Below are 15,492 nucleotides of genomic sequence, written 5' to 3'. Positions count from 1 at the left end.
TCTCAAAATGTTTCACAGAATACTAGATCCTCAAGATATTCATGTGTGTAAAATGGAAAATGGATTCTGTGATCAAGAAAGTTTAAAAAATGCCATGTTAAACAGCAAGCAATTGGGTTATGTCCAGCAGAACTTCTCAGAGCCTTAAAAGTTAATACATGTCATGAACTTTCTAGGGTATGCAGTGTTTCTTCAACTTATTTGATAGCTTAAATCAAATCCTTTTTCTTCAAGAAACCATAGCACCAGAGTTCTAAGGAACTCCTTAAAGAAAGAGGGCAGCAACCCCTTGAGAATTGCTGCTTCCTTACCCTTTTCCTCCTCATTCTTGTTGAGATTTTTATGCCCTTGTCATATATGAAGCGTTTTTAAGCCATGGAGTGGGTTCTACCCTTGGATGAGCTAGCTGCCTGGCAAAGTGGTAGACCCCATTTTGGTAGAAGTGCAGTAGAAAAGCCTGGATTCACTAAGCAAAATTTATCTGTTGAGTATCTGCCAGACACAAGGGTTAGAGGCAAATAAAATAGGGTTTCCCCCTCAAGGAATGCATGACCCAATTGGGAAAGTGTTGGTGACCACCTGTCATAGAGTAAAAGTCTGCCTTACATACAGGGTTGGAGTGAAGGACCTATGTAATGTGGCCTCCTTACATGCCTGGTTTTCTGGGAGAACCCTGCTTTCAAGGATTCTATTCCATTGGCACATGGTCTATTCCACGTGTCTTTGGGGAATAAAAACACAGACCCTACTATTTCAGGAGCACCTCACTAGTAGGTCAGAGTTCAGGCTGAATCCAGATGCTGGTTTCTTTTATAACTCTGCATGACACTTGCTTTAGTTTATGATGTTTGCCTGCTAGAGCTGGTTGGTTCATCACAGTTGGACGTGAGCCACCCACTTCAGCACATTGTCCCTGGGGCTCTGAGGGGAGCCATGGATTTAAAAAGCTTCCTCTTCAGCCTATTCCAAGTTAAATGAGGTCCTGTGGAAAGGCAGAATAAGGCCGGGAGCAGTGGCTCACGCCTGTAATCCTAGCACTCTAGGAGGCCGAGGCGGGCGGATTGCTCGAGGTCAGGAGTTCAAAACCAGCCTGAGCAAGAGCGAGACCCTGTCTCTACTATAAATAGAAAGAAATTAATTGGCCAGCTAATATATATATATATAAAATTAGCCGATAATGGTGGCACATGCCTGTAGTCCCAGCTACTCAGGAGGCTGAGGCAGTAAGATTGCTTGAGCCCAGGAGTTTGAGGTTGCTGTGAGCTAGGCTGACGCCACGGGACTCACTCTAGCCCGGGCAACAAAGTGAGACTCTGTCTCAAAAAGAAAAGAAAGGCAGAATAACTATGGGATTTGTAGCAGAAGACTGTCATTTTCATAGCTGTGGTCATTGAGTCAGGTAACTCATCTCTGAATCTCAGTTTGTTTATCTGTAAAATGGGGTTAAATTAAACTTTACCTTGCAGAGCTTTTATGAAGACTAGTCTTGATATGGGCTTATGTCTTTTGATACCTTTTTAAAAAGTAATGTTTATTTTGATTTAAAATGACTCCAGAGGTTAATTCAGAAAACAGGAAGCAGCCAAGCCAGTCTTACACTATTGGCAGAAAGGACTACTTTCCTCAGTGAACTAGAATCAATTGGGTTTCTTTTCATTAAAAAGGTATAGAAACGGCCTCTTGTGAAACCTTTGATTTTGGAGTTCATGTACCTTAGAGGCCCTGCCTACTAATTGGGGGGATGCCCTTTAGACAGGCTGTTTTCCACTAACATTGAATTTCACAGATGGCATGAGAGATTTGTATATGGTACCCAAGGTGTTCCATTAACATCCTTAAAGAATTGCCTGAGGATCCAGCTGTCTGCCTTCAGCTCTCCTTAGAGTGGCATCGGTGGGCCCTGGGGGGCGAGTGGCCAGCCACACGGAGGGAGAAGCCTCACGCTGCCCTTCCAGCTCCCTCAGAGCCTCGAGCCTGAGCCTCTCCTGCTGTTGGGAGGGAACCTGGCAATCTTTGCCCTCCCACTGCCAGGCCAAGCTCCTCAGAGAAATGCAGAGCCACTCCAGTCCCTCCTAGGACTTTCTTTGGGAGCAAAAAGACTACCCCAGGTAGCATGATGCTGGCAGTGTCTGGCCTTGGATCACCCAAAAGCTGGTGGTTTATCTCTTATTGGCTAATGTGACACAATTGGGGGTTCAGAAAATACAGTCACTGTACCCTTAAGATCTCTTCCAACTCTAAGTTCACTGAAAACCCAGGAAGACAAGGCTGGTTTCTTCCAGGTGCTTTCTTTCTAAAGCAGCAGCAGCCAGGCCTAAGACTAAAATCACACCCTTGAAAGAGCCACTGGACACTGGGTTGTGGTGTTTCGTTTCTTTCTCTGCCAGTTATAGATGTGGACCTTATTCTGTAATTCTAGATTTACTAGTTTTCATAACCCCTTTTTTGCTGAAATCGACAGCATTCATTTATTAAAGGATGGGAATGACTTAGTCATGAAGTCTCAGCAACGCCAGTGTTTTCTGAAGGATAAACTTTAATTGCCGATCTCGAGTCGATTGAAGGCCTGTGTGTCAGTATGTCTTCTTTCTCTCCCCTACCCCCTTCCCTCTTCTTTTTCTAGTGTAACAAGTCTGGGCCATAATATTTTTAAAAACAAATATTTATGTCTGTGTGGATTTCATTCCTCAGGGGAAATTATTGGCCAAGAAGAGAAGGCCAGAGGTAGGAGTCTAAGTTACAAGGCTGAAATTTTAAATTAATTTCCACTGGGCCTTCATTTGTATATATGCCACTGTAATTAACTGGTGCTTTTATTGGTCATTTGTATGTTCAGAAATGATCAGCAAGTAATACAGCCCAACATAGAAGTAATCAGAAAGTACATGCTGACTGATAGTCCTGTTAGAAGGTGGCCCTGATGCATACCTGAAAGTGCTGCCTGTGACGACGAGAGCCCCAGGCCGAGGCACTCGCTGTTGGGCCATGGTCAGGTTCTGCTCTGGCCGCCCTGCTGGCTGGGGCGGGGTGCCCTGGGGCAGGGTGCCCCGAGCATATTGCCGTGCAGGTGCAGGCTGAGCAGAGTGATGAGGACCACACACAAGGCTTTACCTCAGTTCTGGAGTCTGCACGCCTGACGTCAGGACAGGCCTCTGTCGCAGTTGTGGAGCCACCCTTGGGCCCATCCTTTCAGTTCCCTCTTGGCTTCCTTCCTCTGTTGTGCCAGTGTGATGGCTGCTTCTTGGCCACCTTCTGTGTCACTGGCATGCTCTGGTCATGCCATATAGGTGGATGAGTGGTTTGGAGTGTTTGTGCAACTCAAAGAGCTGATTTGTGTTTTCAATTTCAGAATCACTTGGTAGAATTAGATTGTCTCTCAAAACCCTGCCTATCTAAAGCAGGAAAAGAGGACTTGGAGAAACCCCCCTTCTGTACTTGGTGGCCGAACCCTTAGATGGGCTGGTGATGACACCTGCACTCCCACCCACCCTCAAGGGATCTAGGACATCCCAGCCTGCACACTCCCGTCATCACCCTCCACCTCCACGCCCCTTTAAGTGCAGTGCGGAGTCACACAGGATAGGGTCACACCCAGTGAACATAAACATTGTGACATTCAGGTCATGGTTGGTCACGGTTAGTGGCTCTGAGCATTTCCTCCTGGACTACAGTTCCCTTTTGTCTTAAGTGGTGAATCACTTTATCAATGATAGCAACTTGAAAGTCAGGGTAGCAGCACTGTTTGGGGGCTGACGGTAAAGGATATGTATGGTGGGATGTGCAGAAAGGATGGGAGAAAGTAAATACTTTATTAGTTGAATTAGTTGAATGTTAAAATTGTACCCTGTATTGATTTCATCTTAGAAGAAATAGTTTTAGAAATTTAATCATCAGAAAACAACTTTTCCCACAAAAAAACATTTTTAATCATAGGTCTTGTCCCACCAGCAGTAGGTTTTGCCTGTCCTCATAGAGACTAACCCTTGGCGAATGGGAGTAGGTCATGGAAGCAGTAGCAATGAAAGGATGCTGAGTGTTCAGGTTGGCCAAGAGAAAGAGAGGGCTCTTCCAGGAGGATGGTTCATTCATTTATTCAGCACATATTTATTGTGCACATGTTTTATACTTTCAGCTTTCCAGGCTACTTGGGACATCAAGAAAATTTTGTTTCCTTAACCAGAATATGTGTTGCTTGAAGGCAAATACCATGTCTAAGACAGTGCTCTTAAAACAGTAGATGCTCCACAAGTGTTATTTGAAGACTTTGCTCTGTTTTCAAGGAGTTCAACATGTTGGGAGCTCAGAGTTCATGAGAAAGTAGCCATTCCAGGCACAATATGATTAGATGCCAGGTGAGTGTCGTTAAGAGTTCAGTTAAGGACAGCCTAGGAAGTGGGACTGGAGGAGCCCTCTGAACGCGTGGGCGGTTCACATGGCTGGTGAGAAGAGCCGTCCAGGCAAAGCGTCACTGAACCAGCAGAAGGTTTGCTCCCAGAGGTGGTAGTGGGTGGTAAAGCCTGTTGAGGACCGTAGAACTTGATCTCCTAAGTCTGTGCCAGCTTAGATTTTCTGATATTACAAATAAAGTTAAGTAACCCTGAGTCCAGAGAGGGTCCAAACACCTCTTAAAGGTTTTTTGCCTTAAAATTTGTTCTTTAAAAGAACATAATCCAAAACTTTACATACTATTCTGTGTGGTTTGAAAATCTAAGAATCTTAAGAAAATATGAAATCTTTGCAACTTTGCTATTGATAGTAAGCACCTATCATATTTTTGCCATGTCAGTCTCCATAGTCAACTCTGGATACTTGAAGAATGTTTGGTTAACGTAATCCCTGCCCCAATGTGAAGGCAAATAGGGCATTCTTAAATTAAGCTGCTTTTAGCCATCAACAATCTCTAAAGTTTAAGCAACAGAAAAGCGGTGCCTCCCAGCAGGTGCCCCCAGCTCTTTGTCATGGAGCTGTGAAGTGCTCCTGGACTGTCTCCCCTGTGATTTTTCAGCACTGCACAAAGGCAGGCTGCAGGGGCAGCCCACGTCAGGTCCAGGCTCCAAGGAGTCCTGGTGGCAAAGGTCTCGAGGGGCCTGTCACCAGCCTTCATAGACAGGCTTCACCTTCTGCCTTGAACAAGCCCAGGAATTACTTGGGGTGGGGGGGGAGCACAAAGCAGCCCTCACACAAACTGAGCTTTTTTTTTCTTTCTTCAAAGTAGTGTGTATAGCTTTTCTAGTAGCATCCTGTATCACCTTTGCCATTAAAGGCTTCTCCTCCTAAACCTCCCTATAACATCCTCACCTTCTCCATAAGTGTCTGCTTGCCCATTAGGAAGCACCACAGCCAACGAGCTGGGTTTCCTAGAACTCCGACTTCCCCGTGGGGAGGCTCCTCAGCCCAATGCAACTCTGGCCTCCAGCCTGTCCGCAGCGTTTGTACCTGTTCTGTTTCCCTCATGAACTGCTCGGCGCCTGAAATGGCAGCAAGGCAATGGACAGCATTTGCCAAGACGGACTTTTACAGAGCTGCACCTCCTAAGTTCCCCTCTGGCGGACGTGAAGGATGTCTCTGTGTGGCCAGCGTCACAGGCAGAGGGCTGGATTCTCACTGGCCAGGCCCCTGCCCTCAGCGACCACCAGACAAGTATCCGTGAACTTCACTCTTTTTCATCACCTCTTCCAACCTAGAAGATGTTGAAAAATGACCACATTAAGCCAGAGCATTGTGCCATTAGCATAGTTTCCTGGACTGTACAGGTTTTGCCTGTGACGCTGAACTCCAAGGGAGCTGCGGCCATTTTGCCTGCTTAACCCCAGACATGCTGTTTTTCCTGGGGTGACACCAACTACAGAAGCCGTGGTGGATGCTTGCAGATAATGGGTTGGTGTCCTTCAGCCCTTCTGGAGTAAAGCAGAGGTGGTGGCAGGCGTTTCTCTGAAAGTTTGAGTGGAAACATTCAAGGTCTGAAACCCACACGTGTTCTCTGAGTGCCATGTGAGGCTTCCCTGTGAGGTTGTGTGAACACCCCTTCCTTTTCTAACCTGAACGTTTCAGATTTAGTCCCCAGCGTGTGCCGGGGTTGCAGGTTTGGCTCAAATTATCTTTGTAAAGAATGAGGAAAGTGCCGTTTCACTTTAATTTTGTTTTGTTTTGTTTTTCAGGCAAACTTTCCTCCAAACATCTTGTAGTTCTAGCTAGGAAAACAGTTGCTAATCTTCATGGATTGGTGGATGTGAGGGTTTCATGTCATTATCTCTTTTGTCTTCCATGTCATATTTAGTATTGGGGTTCTATTCCTTCCTTCTCTGCCAAGAAGATAAAAACACTACAAAATTTTTCACCGTAGAATTAAGTTGTGGGAGGACAGCAGTAGGAACATTTATGTTTTATTCCCAGATGAAAGTTGATTGGGGTTCTTATGTTTTGTGTAGGGTTTTTGGAGGCATTTCCCTTTCTTAGAACATCATGTGATTTAGTGGCGATAATTAGGCAGAAACTTGTCTTCCCTACAGATGCCAAGATTATAGAGGGATTTACTCTCACCAGAGACCAGATGACAGCATCCATAGATATTTTTAGAATGGGGCTCATCATTTATTTGGTCTCCTCGTTTCCTTTTCCTTGCATCAATAACTGATTTCAAACTTACTTATTGGGGTGGGAGGGCATCTTCTCCTTAGTAATGAAAGTCCCTGATGGGACAGGACAACGTTTTTGTATTTATTGTTAATTGGCAAATTGCCTAGAAACTGTAAAGTAACAGCTGTAACTCCATCAGCTATATGCTTCCTTTTCCTTCCAAAAGTTTTGCTTAATCTGATGTGTTTTTAAGCTAGGAGGACATTGGCACGTACACATAAACCTCACATAGCTAACTAAAACGTCATCCTTTAAACAGCGTAAGAATGATATGAGCCTCCTTAAAACCCATGAAACTTGAACCCAAGCTAAGCATCATTGAATTCCCAGCTCAGTGGCTCCATTTCACCACCTAATGTGCCCCCCCTACTCTTTCTGTCCTTTATTGAATCAGATAAACATGTGCAAACATTGAGCCCCAAAAGAGCCATTAAAAATCTAAGACATCTTATGATTATTTTTATTACCCCAGTCTTTGTCGTGGTGATTCTATTGTTTCTTTTAGAAGGATGATTGTATTTCTATTCAACATTTAACTAATTTTATGTTTTCACAATATTTTACAATCTGTTTTCCTTCTATCACAGGGAAAACCAAAGGCCTTTCTTTTTTGTGGAGTAGGAGTTTCTATAGTAAACTTGTCTTCTGTAGGAGCTGCCTCTGTACCTGGGCCCCTGCCTGCTCCACCTGTAGGCATGGAGGCAGTTTCCTGAGCAGGCCTCCCTGGGAGGGCATTGCCTTGGGGGACCTCGGAGGAAGCTCCAGGACATAGCATCAGAGGTGGCTCCAGCCCCACTCTGCAGAAAGGGAAAGAGTGATAATTAGTGTATCTCCTTCTTAATTATGAAGTTCCCTGAAGATTCTGGGCGTTGTGATGAGGGCATGGGTATTTGGTTTGGGGATTGTTGGTGGTAGTTGCTTTAGATCGTCTGTTGTGAACCTCCTGCCCCAGAGCGGATGGCTTGTTCTACTCAGTGATGCCTTGTGAGGGGGTTCATAGGTGCCCTCTGTCTCCTTCCTCCTGTGTTGGCCCAGCCTCAGCGTCAGAGCAAGCTGCATGCTCTGCTTCTGTACTTGGGGGATGAGGTGTGTCACCTTACCATTATGCACTGGCTTCCGTGCCTGAATAATTAACACCAGAGGGAACCGGGGGAGGGGACCCGAATTAGGTAATACTTTACGGCTTTTCCCTTGGCAGTTACAGTAAGTCAGGATCGGGCTTGGGGACTGTAGCCCCTGATGACTAATTGCATAGTGATGTTAGATTGTGCTTTATTAAGTGTTATTGTAAAGGAACAAAACTGAATCCCTTTCCAGGGGACTGTATCTGTGAAGCCCTTATATCTGTTCATGCTTCAGGGATGCAGGTGATCTAAGCTGAATTCCCCACTGATACTGAGATCTGGTATTTATTTTAGGTTTTTCTCCCTCTGAAATCAATGCATTATTTTAGAGTCTAAGGTAATACTCTCTAGTAGCTTTACAAAGCAAAGAATACCTCCAAAACCCATCAGCCAGGGAAACTAAAGGCTAAGGGTAGGTGGAAAGAAGAATAGGCTTTCTTTTCCTACTTTACTGTCTCTGCCTCTAATAAAATAGTCTAAATTCTTCTGTTTGGAGCTGTAACAAGGGTAAATATGAGCATGAGTATGCAACATCATTAGTACTAAGTCCTGTTGTCTTTGCAAAGATTGATAGTGACAGGTAAGATTGCCAGCAAGTGCAGAGTCACAGAAGAGATTGGAGTCATATGCTTGTGAAAATTCCAAATGAACATGATAGCTCCTCTAAAGGTGGGAGACGGTGATATATGTAACATGTTATTGTGTGTGAGTTCATTGATGCATTTTTCATTGCTTAGTCACCTGGTCTAGTAAGAAAGAAGATCATGAGTTCGTGCTGCTACAGTGCCACTTTCTATCCATTTCTTGGCCTAGAGCCATTGTTTTTTACTGCCATAACAACCAACACTGTCTCCATAAATAAAAGATCCTATGTCTTGAAGTCTGTCTTGTCAGTTCCTCTAGTAGCTACATCTTTTTAAATCCTCTTAACTTTTCTGGATTTAATGGTCACATGAAGTCTGGTAAGACTTATATAAATTCATATGCTCTAAGAGACCTCTTTTGTGCCTTTCCATTGAAGACTGTTGGAGGCAAAATAATAATATGTTAACTGTCAATGGGGTGTTTTATGGTGAACTTGTTTGGTTGTGTGTGTGTGTGTGTTATATAGTTTTCTTCTTTGTCAATTTTTAATATAAAAATCAAATTCTTGAGCCAGGCGCAGAAGCATACACCTATAGTCCTAGCTCCTTGAGAGGCTGAGGCAGGAGGATCTCTTGAGCTGAGCCTAGGAGTTCAAATCCAGCCTGGGCAACATAATGAAACCTTATCTCTTTAAAAAAAAAAAAAAATCAAATTCCTACTTAGAATTTGGCTCACTTAGAAATGACTTACTCTTTTTATGGCGGGAGGGTAGTAAGCAATTTCAGTCAGTCGACATAGCCAGTGGGGGACAGCTAGAGACACACAGCTGGTCTATTTGTGGTGATGACCATCTTTCCTTGCCTTAGCATGAAATCCCCATGTCCCGGGAAACCCCTCAATGCAGAAGTCTAGAACGAAACCCGTTCTGCACCTTGATCATCCCTAGCTTAACAGAGCCTGCTAAAAACACCCTAATTTTGCCTTTCTTTGTTAACCTGCCAAAGTGAATGACCCCATTTCCTTTGGACTTTTCAGCTTTAGAGCATTTTGTAATAAGGAGAAAACAAGAAATAGGGTAAGTAGTCTTCATGCTTTGTCCTTAGAATTTCAGGCTTTCGGATGTGGTGTGGCGACTGCTCTGCTGCGTGCGCCCTGGGGTGGGGCGAGTTGGCGAGAGGCCGATGGCGCGTGGCCCCCAGGTGCCCACTCTGACTGCTGTGGGAATGCCCTCACTGATCTGGTGTTCTTTTCTCCTCTTTTAGACCCTCAAACTGACACAAGACCTACAGAGAAAACCCTTTGCCAAATCTGCTCTCAGCAAGTGGACAGTGATACCGTTTACAGCTTAACACCTTTGTGAATCCCGCGCCATTTTCCTAACCCAGCAGAGACTGTTAATGGCCCCTTGCCCTGGGTGAAGCACTTGCCCTTGGAACAGAACTCTATAAAGTATGCAAAATCTTCCTTGTACGGGGTGGCAGCACCTGCCAACGGAGGACAGCACCCCGCCAGCACCGCCCCCTCGCTCAGAGCACACCGGGAGCCCCCGTCGTCAGCGATTCCGTGGTGTTTTAATATTGCAATGGTCTATGGGATGTTTTAAGTGTTGTTCTTGTGTTTGTTTTCCTTTGACTTTCTGAGTTTTTCATATGCATTAACTTGCAGTATTTTTCTGTTAAAATGTTAACCGTCCTTCCCCTGGCAAATTTAAAAACAAACATACCAGTTACCATTCCGGCTTCGGGCGTCACAAGCTTTTGAGCCCATGGAACTCCATAAACTAACACATTACATAAACTAGAGGGGATTTTTCTTTCTTCTTTTGTTTAGTAGAAAATTATCCTTTTCTAAAAACTGAACAATGGCACAGTTGTTTGCTGTGTGCACCCGTCCAGGACTGAGCCATGCATAGGCAAACCGAGTGGAGCGCAGCATCCGGCCCTCCATGTCTCCAGTGCTGAGTCCGGGGGTCTGTGGATGGGACCCCAGCACCTGGTCTGCGGTGGCCAGATCAGTAGGGCCTGCGATCGCCTGTCAGTGTCCTCAGCTAATGTGAACAGCTTTGGTCAGTTGGTTAGGAACCCAGGATCTTTTCAGGAAAGAAATCACAGCTATCCACTCATTGCCAAATGCCACTGAAGGGTTTGGTTTTAAGGAGAAAAGAAAAGGAAAAAAAAAAGTAGTCCTGTTTTGCTTTTTCAGGAGGGAGCTTACAGGTGAGCATTAAGCTTGCAGTGAGAAATGTGTGAAGAATACAGACCCCAGTCAATGCTAAGGCAGTTCTAACTCCACTGTTTTCCTAAATGTACATCCTTGATTATTTTCAGCCTTGCTGTGTATAATCTGATCTGCTAGAAGTGTATGAGTGAGAGACAATAACATGCAAACTGATTTTTTAAAAATATATAAGCTTAGGTTGTAATTGTACAAGTGACACAATGAAAGTACAAGATAAGGCAGTTTACCTTTCTTCTGTTTTTACTTCTGCTTCTATGGATTTCATTTTGTTTCGTTTTCAAAAAGTTATGGTGCTGTATAGGTGCTTTCTGTTAAACCTGGAAAGTGTGATTTATATTGTACCCTCCTTGGTAGACAGAACAGTTGGGAACACCATTGGTACATACGAAACTGGTGTCACAATGCTCTGATTAGCACAGCATATACATACTTCTCCAAAGTGATATATGAAGACTCTTTTCTTTGCATAAAAAGCATTAGGCATATAAATGTATAAATATATTTTTATCATGTACAGTACAAAAATGGAACCTTATGCATGGGCGTTAGGATTACAGGCTAGTATTTCAGCACAGACTTCCCTGCTTGAGTTCTCGCTGATGCTTGCACCGTGACAGTGGGCACCAACACAGACGTGCCACCCAACCCCCCCACCCGCCCGGCACCCACCACTGGCCACCAGGGGCACCCTTGTGCACCTTTGCTTTATAACTCCTGGGGGTGATATTGGTGGTGATCACAGCTCCTAGCATAAATGAGAGTTCCATTTGGTATTGTCACACGTCTCTCCTGCCTTGCTTGGGTTGTCATGTTTGAGCGATTGCCCTGTTGGTTTCACCCTGCCTTTTACTGAATCTGTAAATTGTCGTGCAATTGTGGTTATAGTAGACCTGTAGCACATCGCCTTTTCTAAACTGCTACATGTTTATAATCATTTTAAAGGTATGTATAATTTTTAAAAATATGTATTCTATTCATGTGGTCTGCTTGTCAGTGAGCCAGACTTGCTTACTATATTCCTTTATAATGATGCTGGCCACTTCCTTGATCCTTTAGTAGTCTGCTGTTCACAAGAACTGTCCAGTGTCAGTGAAAGAGGGCTGCCTCTCTGGCTTCCTGGGTGACGCTGCTCCGGGCGGGCATGCACCGCAGAGTCAGTGGCACAGCTGGCTGCGAGGGCAGCAGGGGAATAGCGGGGGGATGCCACATACAAAGGGGAATCCGGAGTGCTTCCAACTCGAGAGCCCTGAGAATTTCTCTCCTGGGTTCAAAGAAACAAGCAAACTAACAAAATAGCTATTTGCCTTTGTAGTTTTATAGACTCTGAGAGCTACTTTGGGAGTGAGGAAGGCAACCCTCCAATGTGTTTCAGCTTTAAAATGTTGAATTCCTTTCAGACATGTGGCATCTCGTTTATTCTCTTTTTTTTCCAGTGTTTGTTGGATTTCAGGCAGAATGTCTTACAAAATGTCCTAGAACCAAATTATTTAATCTGAAATAGCTGAGGAAGGGACAGAGGCAGTATGAGGGCAGGGCAGCCACAGGACAGGTCAGGAAAATGGAGGGGGAATGCTTTGATATTCTGGTTGACATTGTTTTCTTTTTTAAATAACTCAAACAACTCTACATTTAGAGTGTTGTAGAGAACTGAGACCAGGACAAAGTCAAATGCAGCATTGGCGCCATGAGACCTGCCAACCCCAGGAGAGGGTTCAGGCAAGACTCTAATGGCTGGGCCTACCCAGGGTCATGACATCCCACCCTCAGCTGGCCACCCGTGGAGAGGCTAGGCTCCCTTGGACTAGCCAGGGTATAAGGTGGTCAGACTGGGCAGAGGTGCTACCTGAGCCCCCTGTCCCTTATACTGATACTTGCTTTCAGGATGGGTCACCTGTTGGCCACCACATCACATTCCGAGTGTCACAGGTCCCTAACAATATGTTTTCTGATCCGGACCATCTTGGCAGAACACTTAGTAGCCTCAGGGGGCCTGGCAGGTGTAATGTTTCAACCCTGGCAAGAACTGTCCCAGGCTACCCTCAGCCTCTAAGTAAGCTGCTCTAGGGGGCTGCCTACTTTCTGATGGGAAATTAGAAGAGTAGCTAATATTGAAAACAGGACATGCACTCTGGGGTTCTGTTGTTCTCTTCAGGGCTCCAGAACCTGATACCTTTTACCAAAGCTAGAAAAGAGCTTTAGCACAAGCCTTCACTGTCCTGGTGTGAGAACTGACCGCCAGGTTCAGCATACTCCATTACTGTGAATGAAGCTGAGGTTGGTTTTCTTTATTGCATCCTCTGCAATATAATGATTGCTGAAACAACTTTTTTTTTTTTTTAATTTTCAGAAGTTTGTCTCTCCTGTTAATGGGAGAGTCACGCGCACATGTGTAGCGCAAGGCGGACTTTGTGTTTGTTTTTGGTGTTGATTTTTAGCATCATGTGTGTTGCTTCCGCACCCTGAGGAGAGGGCATCATGGCTCACTACTCAGGACAGGTATGTCCCTCCCAGGGTGCGATTTCAGGTGGCTTCCAAACTTGCACACAAGGATGGTGGGGACAGACTTTGCCTCTACCTAATGAACCCCACTCAAAGAATAAAGAGCCTTTGAATCTCTTGGAAAAGACCATCAAGGATAAAGCAGTTAAAAAGCAAGTCCTCCGTTCCACATGTTGGTGCCAAGGGCTGACAAGGGGAAATAAAAATGTTACCCTTTCTCTCTAAACGCAAAAAGAAAACCCTAACAGCTCTGAACCAATTTTCTTTTCTTGCTGGATTTGGGAAACATTGTATAATTAGGCATAATGAGTTTTTTAAAAAAATTAAAAATTTTTTGTAGAAATGCAATCACTAGTGAAGAGGTACGAAAAAGCCAGCCTCTCCTGGAAACTGGGGGAGGCAGGGTGCCACTTGGGGAAAGTGAAGTTCTTGGGGAATCAGGCCTGTCAAACAAGATCATAAAGCAGATGCCTAAGTAACTGAAAAGAGTATAGTATGTTTGATCTAAATCCTAAGTAGGTAACATTTTATGCAGTTTGAATGGAATGTTTTCCTTTTGTTTAGTTTTATTTGTATGTATTTTTCTTTGATGAATGATTGGTGATGAGGCCTCTGCCACACTCCAGAAATCCTTGTGTGGCTGTTTTTAAAAACTGTGTCTGGTCACTTATTTCTCTCAAATTATCTCATTGCCTGGCAATCAGTCTTCTCTTATATACTTGTCCTAGCACATTATGTACATGGGAAATATAAACAGATGTGAAGGAGGACCAGAAAAATTAGTTAATATTTTTTAAAATGTATTGTACATTTTGGCTTTACATGTTTAACTTTTTTTAAAGAAAAAAAGTTGCATGAATTGAAAAAAAATCTGTATACAGTATCTGTAAAACTGTCTTATCTGTTTCAATTCCTTGCTCATACCCCATATAAACCAGAATTAAATATGGTGCATGGCCATATTTAAACACCTGAGAGTCAAGCAGTTCATACTTTGGTTTGAAGCACCTCGTCCTTTCTTTCCAAGCGAACACTATCATATTGCATTCTCACCTGAGGATTTTGTCTAACCATATGTTGCCACGAATTAACTCTGCCGCCTTTCTTCTCAAGGATCAAAACCAGTTTGATTTGGGAATCTTCCCCTTTCTAAATGAAATAGAAATGCAGTACTTACTTTCCTTGGTGTTTGTAGATATTGCCTTGTGTATTCCATTTAAAACCGTAATCTACTTTGTAAAAGAGATGGTAATAACGCATGTAAATAAAGCATCAATGACACTCTGTCTTACTTCAGGAAGTCTTTCTGTTCTCCTGCCCCCTTTCTTTAGCCCTAGGAATAAAATGGCTGCGTTTACCTCAAGGTCTCCCTGTGGAATTGCTTCCCTGGCTGGGAGAGGCACAAAGCTGAGGGACTCTATCATGAGATCTCTAAACTAAATGAACCTAGAGATCTCCTCTGGCCCACTTCTGACCTCCACAGACAACAGTTTAATCACAACAGGTTTATGGCATCGTCCATGGTGGCTGTTAGCCACTTGTGTGTGTTGAGTCCATGTTGCCCTGGAGCTCCTACGGTAGGGAGGCCCTCAGGGAGCTCCAGAGGCCTGAACCCTGTGAGGCTGTCAACAGTGCCCTCCTAAATATCAAAGTCAAACTCACTACTTCAGGCTTCTGGGCAACAGCATAAATGTTTCCTCTGTGTGTACATTCGGGGCCGCCTCAGTGAAGTCAGGGGGAACTCCTCCCTATTGTAAAACTATTCTTGGTAGCCTCGGTTGTATTTTTATTTACCGATAGACTTATAAAAATTATTCAGCTTGTAGAAGAAGGAGGATCTGGTTTAAGGTCCCACGCAACACAATGGGCTCGTATCTCAGATCACGGAAGAAAATTTAAAGTTGGCTATTTGAGGTTAAGTTCTGTATTGGTGAAGAGTGATGCTTTCATAAGTTTTTCCTTATTTTAATTACCTATAAAGGTAAAAGCTTACCATCTTCTAATACCAAAGCTTACTGGAAAAGGGTATTTTACTTGAGAGTATATCCCAATTTTGATTCTGTCTCCCAAAAGATTCAAGATGGAAATCCAATACCAGTTATCACAAGATGCTTAGTAGAGAGTCCTCCAAAACCAGGTAAAAATGCAAAACAACTAGTTAAAGTTAATGATCAACAATTATACTAAGTCCGTCTTGGTGTGGCAGCGGGCCAGACGCCGTGCGGTGCACCAGCAGAGTGAGGGCCTGCGCCTGCCCCCCTGAGCGTATATTCTCCGGGCAGCCTGTCTGCTCTGCAGAGGAATCAAGGCCAGTTCTTGCTGACTCTCCCTGCTTCAGCTTTTTGTTTAAAAGGAAGAATTTGAACTAGTTAGGACTTTAGGGATTTGATTTTTGCAAATATTCAAGTAG

The 15,492-nt window shown here is 44.1% G+C and overlaps 1 protein-coding gene across 3 annotated transcripts in view; it reads left to right on the top strand.

Annotated features, from left to right (window-relative positions):
- Positions 1 to 14,366, top strand: part of FOXO3 (forkhead box O3) — a 116,878-nt gene extending 102,512 nt beyond the window's left edge. For all 3 annotated transcript variants that reach the window (XM_076003077.1, XM_012753103.3, XM_076003075.1), the window contains one exon: positions 9,608 to 14,366. In XM_076003077.1, coding sequence (XP_075859192.1) covers positions 9,608 to 9,694 — 87 coding nt within the window. In that variant the 3' untranslated portion in view covers positions 9,695 to 14,366. The remainder of the gene's footprint in view (positions 1 to 9,607) is intronic.
- Positions 14,367 to 15,492: the final 1,126 nt, after the last annotated feature.

This window comes from Microcebus murinus, chromosome 5 (assembly GCF_040939455.1).
Source record: "Microcebus murinus isolate Inina chromosome 5, M.murinus_Inina_mat1.0, whole genome shotgun sequence".
In the NCBI taxonomy this organism is placed as follows: Eukaryota; Metazoa; Chordata; class Mammalia; order Primates; family Cheirogaleidae; genus Microcebus; species Microcebus murinus.
Note: the sequence above shows the minus strand (reverse complement) of the source record. Positions and strands in the feature narration are given on the sequence as shown.